The sequence below is a fragment of the Falco rusticolus genome, chromosome 3 (assembly GCF_015220075.1).
Source record: "Falco rusticolus isolate bFalRus1 chromosome 3, bFalRus1.pri, whole genome shotgun sequence".
NCBI lineage: Eukaryota > Metazoa > Chordata > Aves > Falconiformes > Falconidae > Falco > Falco rusticolus.
In genome coordinates this window covers 28,508,023-28,521,633 of record NC_051189.1, presented here as the reverse complement: position 1 = coordinate 28,521,633, position 13,611 = coordinate 28,508,023, and the positions used below count along the sequence as shown (strand labels likewise).

General features: G+C 34.2%; 1 protein-coding gene across 1 annotated transcript in view; it reads left to right on the top strand.

The window, feature by feature from the left end:
• VPS13B (vacuolar protein sorting 13 homolog B) overlaps nt 1–13,611 on the top strand; it is a 476,916-nt gene that overhangs the window by 67,960 nt on the left and 395,345 nt on the right. The window contains 7 exon segments of the mRNA XM_037379063.1: nt 1,025–1,293; nt 3,960–4,055; nt 4,419–4,541; nt 6,544–6,681; nt 8,065–8,152; nt 12,128–12,319; nt 12,928–13,097. Of these exon segments, the coding sequence (XP_037234960.1) occupies nt 1,025–1,293; nt 3,960–4,055; nt 4,419–4,541; nt 6,544–6,681; nt 8,065–8,152; nt 12,128–12,319; nt 12,928–13,097 (1,076 nt within the window).

Here is a 13,611-nt window from a genome sequence, read left to right as displayed (position 1 = left end):
GGAAGCTTGCATTGCCCTTGTGGGTGGAGGTGTCCTCTCCTCTAAGCATGTGCAGAGAATTCTCATGAGTGTGTTTTTCTTTTTATTATGCTTTCTCCCATTACACAAGTGTATAAATAACTAGACTGAAAGACTAAAAGCTCCAAAACTTGTAAGAATGGGATCTCCATTTTTAAAAAAAAGTAAATCCAAATATGGAATATGCGTATTTCTGTTCTCTGTGTAAGTAATACATTCAATATTGTTCCTCTGTGGGAACAGTACTGCATCCTGTACTGTCTATGGGAATTCTCAAGTGGTTAATACCCCTTGGGAGTCCAATAAGAGTAATGATGAAGCCAGATAGGCTAAGTTAATTGTGCTGTTAGTACATGCACAGTGTTACCTATTTGGATCGTGAATCTTAGACTTGTATCTTTTGTTCTGTATGCTATGTCTAGTATTTTTTTCACAAAGACCAGCATTGGTTTTTTTACCTTACAGGTGGTGTACCAGTTTTTTTGAGCATAGATAAACCTGTGTCTTTGAATACTTGAAAAGCTGACATTTAAACAAAGGAGATTTTCAACCTTAATTTTTGGATCTGTGATACATTTACATTTTCTTTATTATGGCTTCTTCAATTGAAATCCTTTTTTATTTCATTTTAAAAATAAAAACTAAGACTGTAATATATTGTTATTTAGTAGGGTTTAATTTGCAACTTCAGAAGGGCTCTAATGGAAGAAATCTTGAAAGTGTATGGTATATATGACAAATTCTGGTCTCACTGCAAATGCATGATAATAAAATGACTGCAAAACCTCTTAATATTTTATTGGAGGAAAATGTTAATGAATCAAGTGTTTGGAAACATTCAGAAATTTAGTATTTCTACTTATTTTCTATCATTATAAACCAAATATCAGAGAATGGTATGTGGAGTACTGTCCTAGTTAAATTTCACATACTATAATTTTGAGTATACTAAACTAATTTTTGAGCATGGTTGGTTTGAAATTTGACTTATTTTTTGTTTTAAAAGGCACAGAAGATGAAACAAGCTCTGTGATGCAACATTCTACACATTATATTAATCAAGATCCTTATTTGCATCAAGACGATGACCAGCAGCAAGGGTGGGTTTCTTGGGCTTGGTCTTTGGTTCCTGCTATTGTGAGTTATGATGATGAAGAGAATGATTCTAGTGGAACTGATGATGGAACAATGCTACATCAGCAGAAATCTCAGTCCCTCAAGGATCCCGTTATTTCAATTGGGTTTTACTGTACAAAGGCAACAGTGACATTTAAGGTAAGTATTTTTCTGTGTCTTATAGGATTTATTTGGCTTCTTGAGAAAGTACCTAAAGATTATCTGAGTGCTTGTATACCATTTGATTTGAGATGGAATATGAAATTAACAAATAACAACCAATAATGTCAAGAAAGCTCCTTTTGCTTCATAATGTGTTGTTAATTGCAGTGTGCATTGTTAATTGCTATTTGAGCTAGAATGTGAGTGCTAACATTTTAATCTTGAAGGGAAACCACTTAATTTACTTAGACTGGTATTTTTTGATGGGAGAGAAAGCTTAAAAAACTTTCTATGAATGTTTATTGCAGTATTCTATCCATCAAGTTGATGTAAATATTTCTATACAAAAAAAGCTTTAGCTTCATATAACTTCTGAATTGGAGGAATGCTTTTTTTTTTAAAAAAAACCCTATAATATGTGCGAATATGAATTTAAATTGATAATGTTTAAATTATTTTCCGTGGGCTGGAACTGAATTAAAGAAACAAAGGATAAATTACACATATGCTCTGAGCTATAAACTATGTATGCAGAGAAAGATTTGAGTATTTTCTGTAAACAAATCTCAGAATAGTTGTTGGGCTTCTCTCTATTCCTTCCGTAAGCTTGCAGAAGGGAATATGAAGAGTCTGAGTAAGATATTGAGATGTACTGACAGAAAGTAAAAATCAGGGTTCTGAATTGGCAAAATACTTATAACGTGCCAAACTATATGCAAGAGATTCTGTGTGCACAACTATAATAGAAAATGTCTCTTGGTTTTACAATCAAACATATATAGAGCACAGTCAGAACTCTTCAGAACAGGAAATACTGTTTCTACGAGGAGCAGAATAACTAAGGCTGATTTTTCTGACTTTGAGCCTTTCACATTAACGCAGTAATTCCATAACCATCATAAAATGTTTATGGGCCTGATTATACACTCAATACTATTAGCAGCTTCCTGTCCCTTTATTGCCTGTTTGGCTTGTCATCTGTGCACAAGAGTTTTGAGGAGCATCATGGCTACTTTCTCTTAGCATTTTTTCTCTGGTGGTATAGAAGAGCATTTAGCTGCTTGGCAACTGTTAGAAAGGATGAGGCAAGTGACTTTGGGAGCTGGAGGCATTCTCTCAGGAGGTTGATGTTTTAAGCCTTCAGTCTTCTGGCACATTTGGTTGCAAAATTTGGGGACATCAACAAATATCGTGTGCCTTTGTGTCAATTTGCTTCAGCCTTCATTTAAAAAAATCCAAACAAACAAGCAAAACCTAACCAAAAAACCAAACAGCAAACCAGGCTAAAAATAAATAATGGAAAATCTTTTCTTTCTCCTTTAATTATAGCCCTGGGATACCACTTAAAAATGAACAAACAACCAAAACTACTCATTTGTCATGGCTCAGCATCTTTCTTTTGTGCTTTGTCATACTGTAGTAATTTTTTGTGCTCTTTCCTTACGTGAGAAAATTCATTAAAAATAGTATGAACATCTTGTTTTGAACATGACTGGCTGGATTTGGCTTCCCTAATTTTTCATTGGCAAGTTTATACATTTTATATTAGGAAGTGATAAAAAGTACTTAAAACGTAACATCTTATACTCTATAAATTTTAAATGTGAAGTGATGTATGATACTAATATGGTGACAATTAGGAGGAAAATAGAATTCATTGTTCTGTTTGCATGCAAAGAATGTATGGAATTAATTTGTGGTTTGTATTTTGGTTGAAAAATAAGGTCAAGTTTCTGCATTAGCATTCTGAACAGTTGATATCGTTCCAGCTAAAAATCATGCCAAATTAAATGTAGCATTTTCTAATAATGGTGAAAATTATTCTTGTAATGTCTGAGTTCTTTTAATCAATTAATTGCTTTTCCTCTGCAATAATCGCACACAGCTGAAGGGTGATCAGCGATTTTTTTTTCATCCAATTTTCTTGGACATTTGGATTACAAATTAAAAATTTGAAAAAACATCCATGTGCATCCACTCTTGAAAATAATGGAAGTTGTGGATATTTTTATATAAAAAAATAGAATTTGAACTATTTAAGCTGCTCAACATAATAAAACATAAGTATTTTTTAATGCAAAGCATAAAACCTTCACTATTTTGTGCCTCTTTTCTCCTTTTTCTTAGCTGCAGGTTATATTCTTTTTAGCCTGTGTATTTTACTACTTTAAATTTTCATATAGAAATAATGCAAGAAATATAAATGCATATTTCTCTCAATTGCTGTGACAAGGAACAAAAATGAGTATGGTTGTAATCAAAATGTTTCCTTAATGTTATCATGATGTTTAATTATTTGCTGGGAAGAATAAAGAATGTATTTATGGATTTTTACAGCAATTTATAAGCTAATTTGATATCATATTAATAATGCAGCTGTGTATCTGTTTCATCTTTTCACATAGTCTGTCTTTAGATAAGCAAGCTAAAAATACTGAAGTGGATTTAAAACTTTCTATTACGGCATCCTTCAACCAGAAGTTAAATATTAGAAGTTCTAATATGGATAATGCATTACAGCTGTTTAACTGCACCTGTTTCCTGCTTGTTAATAAATTGTCCCATAGTTTAGTTTGTCATCTTCAGTTCCATATATTAATGACATTACTGCTGTTAAATAATAATATTGAATAATATAAGGTGTTTATCCTATTGTTTCATAGCTCACTGAAATGCAAGCTGAAAGTAGTTATTACAGCCCTCAGAAAGTAAAATCCAAAGAAGTTATATGCTGGGAACAAGAAGGAACCACGGTTGAGGTAATGTTCTATTATCAGGGTTTTTTGATTCATCGTAAATAATGTAGTAAATAGGTACCAATGAAGTATTTTGAAAATATTTCATTACTGGTTTCTTATGTTCTGCTATATTATGTTTATTATTATTGTTATTTTTATATGTTTATTGTAATAATCAGATAGATAATTTTACCTAAATTTTTACTGCTGATCAGACACTAAAGTAATCCCTTCTTCTAAGTGCCCTCTCTGATTAACTTGCTATTTATTAAAGCTCTAAATGTATAATCCTAAACATATTTGGGTTCACTTGTGTCCATCTTCTCTATTTCTCATGGAGTCAAATGCTTCAAAATATCACTTTTTATTTTTTCTCCTCACTAGGTCCTTATGAAAGGTGAACTTTTCTTTGATTGCCAAATAGGTTTTGTTGGTTGCCAAGCTATATGCCTTAAAGGAATAATGGGAATTAAAGATTTTGAAGACAACGTGAGTAGGAGTGATGAAGTGAGTATACTGAAATGTCAGTTGACTTGCTGATTAAACAGTGCTGGTATGCTTTACTAAAAATATTTGATTGCAAGAATTGGAAAGGCTGCTGTTCCTATGGTGATTTAAATTTTTTGAGTATGTCACTGGAATATAAAACTCAATGTCCATTCCTTACAGTTAGAAAGACAAATATCTAAGAGTTAGAAGCTGCAAAACATTAAGTTTTTTTGACAGCTCCACTACTTGCTATTGTTATGTATGTCTGCATACTTTGATCTTGTATAACAAATCAAAACAGTTGAAAACCTTTGAAAGTACTTAAATCCACTGAAGAGTGGAAGGGAAGAAAAGGGAACACTGTATGCTAAAGATAATAGAAGTGTGGCTCAAATTGAATTAGTGGTTTTTACCTCATTTTTCAGTAAGGTTGATGAGAGCAGTATCAAATGAAAGAGTAAAACAATATTAATTTCTATATTTTACATAAAAGCAAAGCTTCAATTATTTAAGACAAAAATCATGTATCCATGTGAACTACTCTTAAAATGTTTAATGAAGTTGTGCATGAAATTCTAAATTCCATAGTGAGGATTTTTGTTTTGACTATAGATAGAATAGTGTCCTAAAGTACTGGAGAACAGCAACTATTATCCATGTTTAAGTTAAAACAAATCATGCAGCCAACAACAGACCTGTTAACTTCATGTTAGTGTTCGGTGAAGTCTTAGAAAGTATTTTAAGGAGAAAAGAGTATGGAAGAAAATATGAAGTGACTATATTAATGTCAAATATCTCCTTTGGAAAATGATCATATACTGGACTATCATAAGTATGACGGGACAGGTTCTTATACTTCCCTTGTGAGAGCAGCATGGCTTGGCATCAATCTTAAGCGTTTGTATACAAATATATGCAGCACAGAAAACAAAAAAGAATAATTAGATATCCTTACACAGCTGTAGAGTATGACATTGTTTGGATTATAGAGGTGTGGTGGGATGCGTACTACATGACTGGTGTGTTGCCGTGGATAGCCATTGGCTTTTCCAGAAAGATAGGCTGGGGAGGCAAGGATGAGCCACCTGTAAAAGATGTTCTGCTAGCATTGTTAGATACAAGGGAGATATGCTGTGGATGGCAGCCTTGTCTGCAACAGCTATGAGATTGTGAGTTATAAAATCATGGGAGAAGTGATTTTTGGATTGAGGTGGGTGGGTGAGTGAAGGAGTTGCCTGTAAGCTAGTACATAAGGAGCGGCTGGGTTTTTGCTCTTAATTTTTCCGCACCCTCTAGGGTATGATTTTAAGAAAATCTCTGCTTTTGTGAGACTGGTGGTGATGTTGATACCACCTCACCTGTTTCCTTTCTGAACTGCTATAGTTGGGACTGTGCCTTTCCTAAAGCTTCCAGCGTTGTTCTATGTGATGGAGAATAGATGGCTGAAAACAGTTGACCTTGTATGAATAACTTTTTTTGAAGAAAAACTCTTGATGTTAAAGTTGTGTTGATTTCAGTAGGATAGAGAGTCTGTCATATGGAGAAGGCATGTAAATATCCAGATTAATGAGGAAGAGTGATAAGGTAGCCGACAGGTCATACATTGAAGGAACTGTTTATCGTGAAAAGGACAGATAAAACATCTGAAAGGCATTGGTCCGTCAGAAAAGTGGAGTATGTAATGACAAAATCGTGTGTAGTTATGAGAATGAGGCAGAATTCAGAGTAACAATGATCTGAGGTTTTTTTCTGTTAAAATTAAACTAGTATGTTCTGTATCATGGGCTGTATAATATTCACTAGCTCAGGCCATTTGGAGTTTGGAAATGGGGGAGGGAGTGGACATGAGCTTCAATGTTGTTTGAATGAAGTTATTTTAATTATCTTCATTCACAATTAAGTTAGTTCTTGAGGGCTGCTACCGTGTCATTAGTGTGTTATGATGGAATGGAAAGCACTCTGTTGACTTTAATGTATTTTTCTACCCTGCCTTATTACTATTTTCTGCTACCTCATGAAGGAGGCCTACTTCTTTAACTGTGGAGAAAATTTGAGCGCAAAAGGGATGACATACCTTACCAACTCACTATTTGATTACAGAAGTCCAGAAAATAATAGTATACGTGCGGAATTTATATTGGATGCAGCTCATCATAAGGTCAGAGAATTACATTTTTCTTAGAAAAAATTTTTCTAATGCCTTCTAATGAACTTCTAACAAATATTTAGATCTGTGTACTGTTAGAGGGCTGATTTTCATTACTGTGCCATGTTTAATCGAATCTTACTTTGCAGATGGCCAAAAAAAGGTAAACCTGTTTGTGTTTTTTTAAAAAAAAAGTAATAAAAACACATCCAAAAGAAACCTCAAACCTCCCCTCCTGTTCCAAAAGCTGATTTTAATGCTATAGTTTCCAAAAGCATTAACTACAGGACATCTGCAGAGAAAAACAGATACGAGAGAATTCTAGCAAAAGGTCAAGCTTTACCAGCACATACTTCTTTAAAGCCAAGCAGTAAGTAGTTCGTAGTCTTCAAACTAAGAAGTGCTCTCTTTGAAACCAAATCTTGGGGAATGTTAATTTTACTGCCTGTGTGCTGTATTTGTCTACTTAAAGGAAGTCTTGCTAATTCTGCCTTTAGTAGAGGCAATCTTTCAGTCACTGATAGTCTCTGTTGTTCTAAATTGTGCAGTAAAGTTTACAACAACAGAGACTATCAATGACTGAAAGATATTCCCTGATTGTCTGCAATTATTAAGTACTGGATACGATGACCAAGGTGGTCCTTTCCAGGTGTGTTCATAGGTGGAGTTCTGTGCTATTGTACAGGTAAGCCATTTGCAATTTTGAATACATCTCTTTTCTTTTAAATTTAAATTTTACTATTTTCACCTTTTCAGTTACTGATGAAGTGTGACCCTGAAGAAACCCATAAAAAATGGAACTGATTAGTGAAATCACAAGTACTTATAGATGTTCAAAAGTTTTCTGTAGTATGTTGTAGTTTTAAGCTTTACTCTTTCCTTGGTCTGTTTTCGCTGCTTTTATGATTTGCCTATTTTTTGGCAAGAGGGGAAGCAAACTTGCTGTTTAATAATGGATCATATTATGTATAAATGTCAATGATGGCATGAAGTCTTAATAAGTTTCCTATTCCTTCCTTAAATAAAAATGCAAGAATGAATGAGCTTCACTTTTCAGTGTATTTAATTAGGCAGATCTGTTGACTGCAAGAGGTAAAGTGAAGAATATTTACTCCATTAAAGGTACTAATTAACTAGATGTTATTGATGAATTGGTCACCATGTCCACTGGAATTATGGATGTGCCTTTGTGTGGCCTCAAATAGAAGTTACATTACCTATCGGAAAGGTGAATTCTTTGGGATAACCTCTGTCCTTTGTTTTGATAAGCCTTTCCGTGTGTTGATGCACAAATCCAAACATAAATATATCTCCCTCATACCAACCTATCAGTTGGTAATCTCAAGATTCTTTCCTTATACAACGTTTTCTTTGTTTGCTTTGCTTTGTTGGTAGGAGATGTACACAGAGGTAGCTGGAATGCAGAGGTTTGGGGCTTTCTACATGGATTACTTGTACACAATGGAAAGCACCAGTAGCAAAGGTACCTCTCTTCATTGTTTACCCTGTTAAATAATAGAAACAAAGACTTTTCATGCCCAACTGGTCCTTAGCCAACTGTCCCCTAACTTACCTTAGATTGACCATCAGATTGATCATTAAAATGGTTTCATCTTCATTGATGTGTTTGAGGTTAGCTGTTGATTGTTGTTCTTCCCTTTTTTTTTTTCTCTATATAAGTAATAACAATGGTATCTTTTGTAGTCAGTTGCTAAACTGAAAATAATTTTCTTGTAGCAGTGGTAAAGTTCTTAAATTATGTCTTTTTTTTTTTTAAAGTTGTCATTATTGACTTTGAAAAAAATTAGAAATTAAAACTTTTGAGAAATCCTGGTATGAAGTCAATCATATACCTCTTGCAGAAGATGAAAAGGACACTCATTTTCTCCTATGAAGAAAAATGAAAGGATGAGTGATAGTGCAGATAATTAATCTTTCAATATACATATCTGAACAACTTTTTGAGCAAATATTAGCCTAAACCATGCAGACATACATGTTGGCTAATTCTAATTAATTTTTCAGATTCCTATCAATACTTTTCTAAACCTGAGACAATACAGTTGACTCAGTGCAGTAAGTGTATCTATTTTGAGTGCTACAAACCAGGACAGAGGAGTTAATGTATCAGCAAGCAATATGTATATATTTTTATACATATATTCTTATCATGAATTGTGATGTGATTTTCCCCCACCCTTGGGAAGATTGTCATCCATAGCTGCTGCTCTGCAGTTTTATTGCCTAATAATGCTTTCTTCCCCATCTGTGTGTGTATCATCATTAACACTATTCCAGTGGAGATCTGTTTGGAACTTCTTGCTATTTTGTGACTAAATGTTTATCTGGTCCTTGTTACCTAGTCCAACTCATCTGGTTTTTTTTTTTTTTTTTTTTTTTTAATGTATTTGCTCTTATGTAAGAGAAGTCTCAACTCCTAATGTTTTTGTTTTCTGGACTTGTTGGACATTAAGTATAAAGGGAGCCAGAAATAAAAGCTTCCAGGTTGGTTAGAGGATGGATCATGCAAAGTTTATGAAAAGAAATAAATGATGCTGTTGCCTTTGATAAAAGGGATACACTAGGTAATTTACTCTTCCCTGGCTTTGAGGCTTCCCTCTGTACCATGAGTGTCATGTGAAGCTGGGAAAATGTACATTAATTCAAGCTTCTGCTGCAGCCTGCTTCTGGTTTTAATCAAGAATTAACTGTTCAATTGTGTGCAAAGCTTTTTTGTAGAAAAGCTGAAGACCTAGGGTAAGCCTTACCTCCTTTTTGAATTTTAGTATAGAAATTTGAATATGCTCAGATAATTTGATCGTGAGGAAAAATGGATTTTGTGGAGTATTTTGTCTTGTTCCTCTGAATGCACAAGGAGCATAATGACATATCTTTTTCTGACTGTAATGCTTTTTCAGAAGTCGCTGAAGTTGGAAACACTTTCCCCCCTCAAAGCCAGGTTACTGGTATTTTCTGACTGCCTTATCCTCTGCCCGGCTTCTCTTCTGTTTCTTTCACTTTGTTTTCTCAGGGCCTTGGCTTTTATTTTCTGCATCAGTCACCAGGAAATCACATCAGAAGATGTAGCTTGGCTTCCTATCAAGCCTTGCTGTGTGGTTCAATTTCATTATTACTCCTCTAATTTCAGCTACCTGTCTACATACAAGAATGACTAGATTGATTATTTTTTCATTAATAATTTAAATGCTTGGTAAAGCTGTAGAATAAAGAACTTAAAACCTGAACTTTTAATTTTTTTTTTTTCTTCACAACAGCAAATGGGACGACATCTGCTAGTTATTTTCTAGCTTACTTTTTTGTATTGTGAGTCAAATATGTAATTATTAAACAGAACATGAACAAATAGGTGTAAATTATTTCTTTAAAATGAAGGTATAAATACCTCAAGATTTTGAAAACTACACAAATCTTGCTACATTTTTAATACATGGTGCTTATATGAAAGCATTTATGTATAAGTTTACATTTTACTGTTTCTTGTTTTGACATTAACTATGATTTTAGTTACAATCAGTGCACACCACCTTCCCCTAAAAAACCTAACTCAGATTAAGTTATAGGTGGCACTTACTGTGATTGTAAGATTTTTATCTGTCAAGGCAATTTTGGTTTGACACATTCTTTGCACCTTTAACCTTTCCTGAAGCATAGGATTACTGATTAAACCACAAGTGCCTCCTGGATAACATTAACCTCAAGAGTTTCATCTGTCACTTATAGAAGTGCATTAATCACTTCTAGTATTTTGAATGAAAACAAGATAGATAGTCATGCACAGTAGTCTTATTTTGAAATTCTGTCTGTCCTTCCCTTCTAATTTTTAATTTTTAATTTTCTATTTTGTGTGGTATATTTCAGTACAAAACAGTAATTTCCCTGAAACACTGTGTGGTCTGTCAGTTCCCCGATCACTGATTTGCATGACCTGCAGACCTAATGCAGCGTGCTTTTGAAGTTGTTGTACTTAAAATGTGTACCTATTTATTTTGGTGGCAAGTTCATTATGCAGCACTCTCGTGTTAAGATTTTTTTTTTTTTTCCAGTTAGAGTTAGACATAGAGTTCATGGAGACTTGAATACTCCGTGACGAGAAATTATTTTCCTTTATGCTTCTGTGAAGTTTCAAAAGTAACCTGTCATCATCTACTTCTGTAGAATCAGTAGGTTTTCTATCGCATTCTCTTTGCACTTAGTTAGAATTAAATGGAACTATTCTAGAAAGTTTTTTGTATAAATTCTGTCACTTCAGTATATTGTTCATACACATAAAATATATACAAATGGGTCTTCCCCCTCCTTCACCTTTTTGAAAGGGTAGGCTGTTATTACTTCTAAAGGCTTTTGGCCTGGATATTTTTTGGTTTTTACACTGCTTTATAGTGTTCATATAAACTGAATACTGTGTAGAATAGGAAGGATAAAAATGGATGCTAACTGTGTATTAAATAAAGCATACTATGACAGCAGGCTGTATGCTATTGTTTTTGTTTTTTTTTTTTTAATATCTTTTTCAGGATTTATTAAAAAGAGTTGTAACTTCACTTCCATTTGAAGATTTGAATAGGTTTTATAAAGTGATATCTTTCTGTCCTTTTTTCATTTGCTTTTACTTTTTCTTCTCAGAAAAGGTAAGCAAAACACAAAGGGAAGCAGAGGCTGTAGATGTTCTTACCATCAGCTGTTGTTGGGCTTTTAGGGACAAAGTTAATTCCTCTGCTGAGTGTATAGGCCCGTAGAAGTCTATAGATTGTTAGGCCAGCTCTGTGTCAAGTTTGGCATAGTCTGGGTTTATTCAAGGACCTTTCTCCTCACCAGTGCTTAGAACCAATCCAGAACATTCTATAGAGTATGATTTAAACATGAGGGAAACCCCCTATCCTTCCTTTTCAACCAAGCCCCCTTCCTCCATTAAAAATACTGTTTGAATGAGTATAGTAAAGGATGGAGGGAAAAGCGAATGTTCCCCTGAAGGGTAAAACTTCTCAGGCACCAGAAATAAAACATGCTTTCTTTCAGTTGCCTTTAAAGTAAGGTTTGCCTTGAAGCTGTGAAGCATACCATCCCAGGCTGCTTAACCACAAAGCCTCAGCTACTCAGAAGTTGACAGATCCTACATCTCTTTGACAAAATGTCTGCAGGTCAACTGTCCACAGCAGCTGCAGCTCCCGCTGCCCAGTATTGACAAGCTCAGCTTTTCTTGCCATTTATGTTAGTATGGACAGATTGTGTCAGTGAAGGAAGATGCTATAAAGAGAATTTTAAAACATGTTAAAATACATTAAACCAGTCACTGCATATTTGTTTAAGTTGCATTGGTATATTTTCTGTTTATTTATAAGCCTGATCACAGCATTTGAAACAAAAGTAACTGATAAAAAATTTTTTTGATGTCCAATTGTTTGGTGTAATTTGTTGTCATTTATGAAACTTGTTGTAGTTTCTGGAAATCAGCAAGACCTTTCTTCAGTAAAGAGTGAAGAATTTGGAAATGTTCAGGAGATGTCTACAAAAAACCTTATTGTGGGCCCACTCAATCTTCGATTGGATAGCAGTGCGGTACACCGGATAATGAAAATGATAGTTTGTGCTCTGGAACATGAATATGAGCCATACAGCAGAACTAATCCAGGTTTGTTCCTGTTGTATATATACAAATATACAGAATTAAACCAGACAAAATTCAGTTCCTTTGAATGTGCAACTTCCAAATACTTAAACTCCAGATCTGCCAGGGGATTTTGAATCCTAAGGACAAAATTTAAAATAAACATAAAATTAACATAAAATTAATAAAATCCCTATCAGTGTTGGATATACCTCCTGAGGTAATTTCTGACACTTGGGAGGCTATTTGTTTCAATTACAAGCCTCTTGCTGACTAAGGAGTGCTTATTCCCTTGACAGCTCTAGCTTGCTTTCTTTTCTAAGACTACAAAATTATTCCTGTTGGTATGTATTTATTAGTTTGAAATAATAGTTGTACAGGATAAAAATTCAGGGAAACTAGCTATGGTAAACAGGATGAGTTTCTGAGAGTGCACTGTACAGGTTTCAAAGTAAGGAAGGTGTAGTTATGATTGCATTTAGCCTTAGGTAGAACCAGTGTGGAATAAAAATATGAACTGTTTTGAAACTAACTTTCAATTTTTTGCTAGTCCCTAACTATTTCTGAAACAGCAGCTGTGGGAGATTGTTTATGTATTCTAGTCAAATATATGTAATCTTGATTTATTTTAGATATTATGGATGGAAACAGAACTATGCCAAGCTCGGAGGAAGTAGTATCATTGGAGGAATACATTCCCACTCGACTTACAACATTCACTGTTCTTAAATGTACAATTATAATCCCTGTGGCAGAATTCAATTTGCTAGACCACTTGATGCCTGTAATCATGGGTGAGAAGGTATGTATGCATTGTTTTTTGATTTGGTTAGGTTTTTTTTTAAGATGCGGTGACACAATGACATTAAATTATCTTGATAGTGTAATAGATGACACTCCCCTAGTCAGCAGATATCTAACTTGTGCTGTATTTTCTTATACAATGTGCTTATTTACAGCATGTTTATGTGATTTGAGATCATATGTGTATGTGCAAGAGTGTGGAAAATGAATGTCTTAATTTATGGTGTTACAGTGTGCTTGTATAGCCATTTTCATTGGTGAAGTGAAATACACTAACATACATAATACCTGGATCACTAGTCTCAAGGCTGCAACATATGTAAAATCTCAAGTATGTGCCATTTATTCAGTGAGTGTACTTCAGGAGTGTGTGTATCGTTTTCTTAAATTTAGGCTGCTTTTCAGTTAAGCTGCCTGGAGTGGCTGAACTGGTGACAAATCTGTTGTCTCTTGATGTGTTACGATACATTCAGAAGTTTCTAATATTGGAAAACAGGACATTGCCAGGTGCC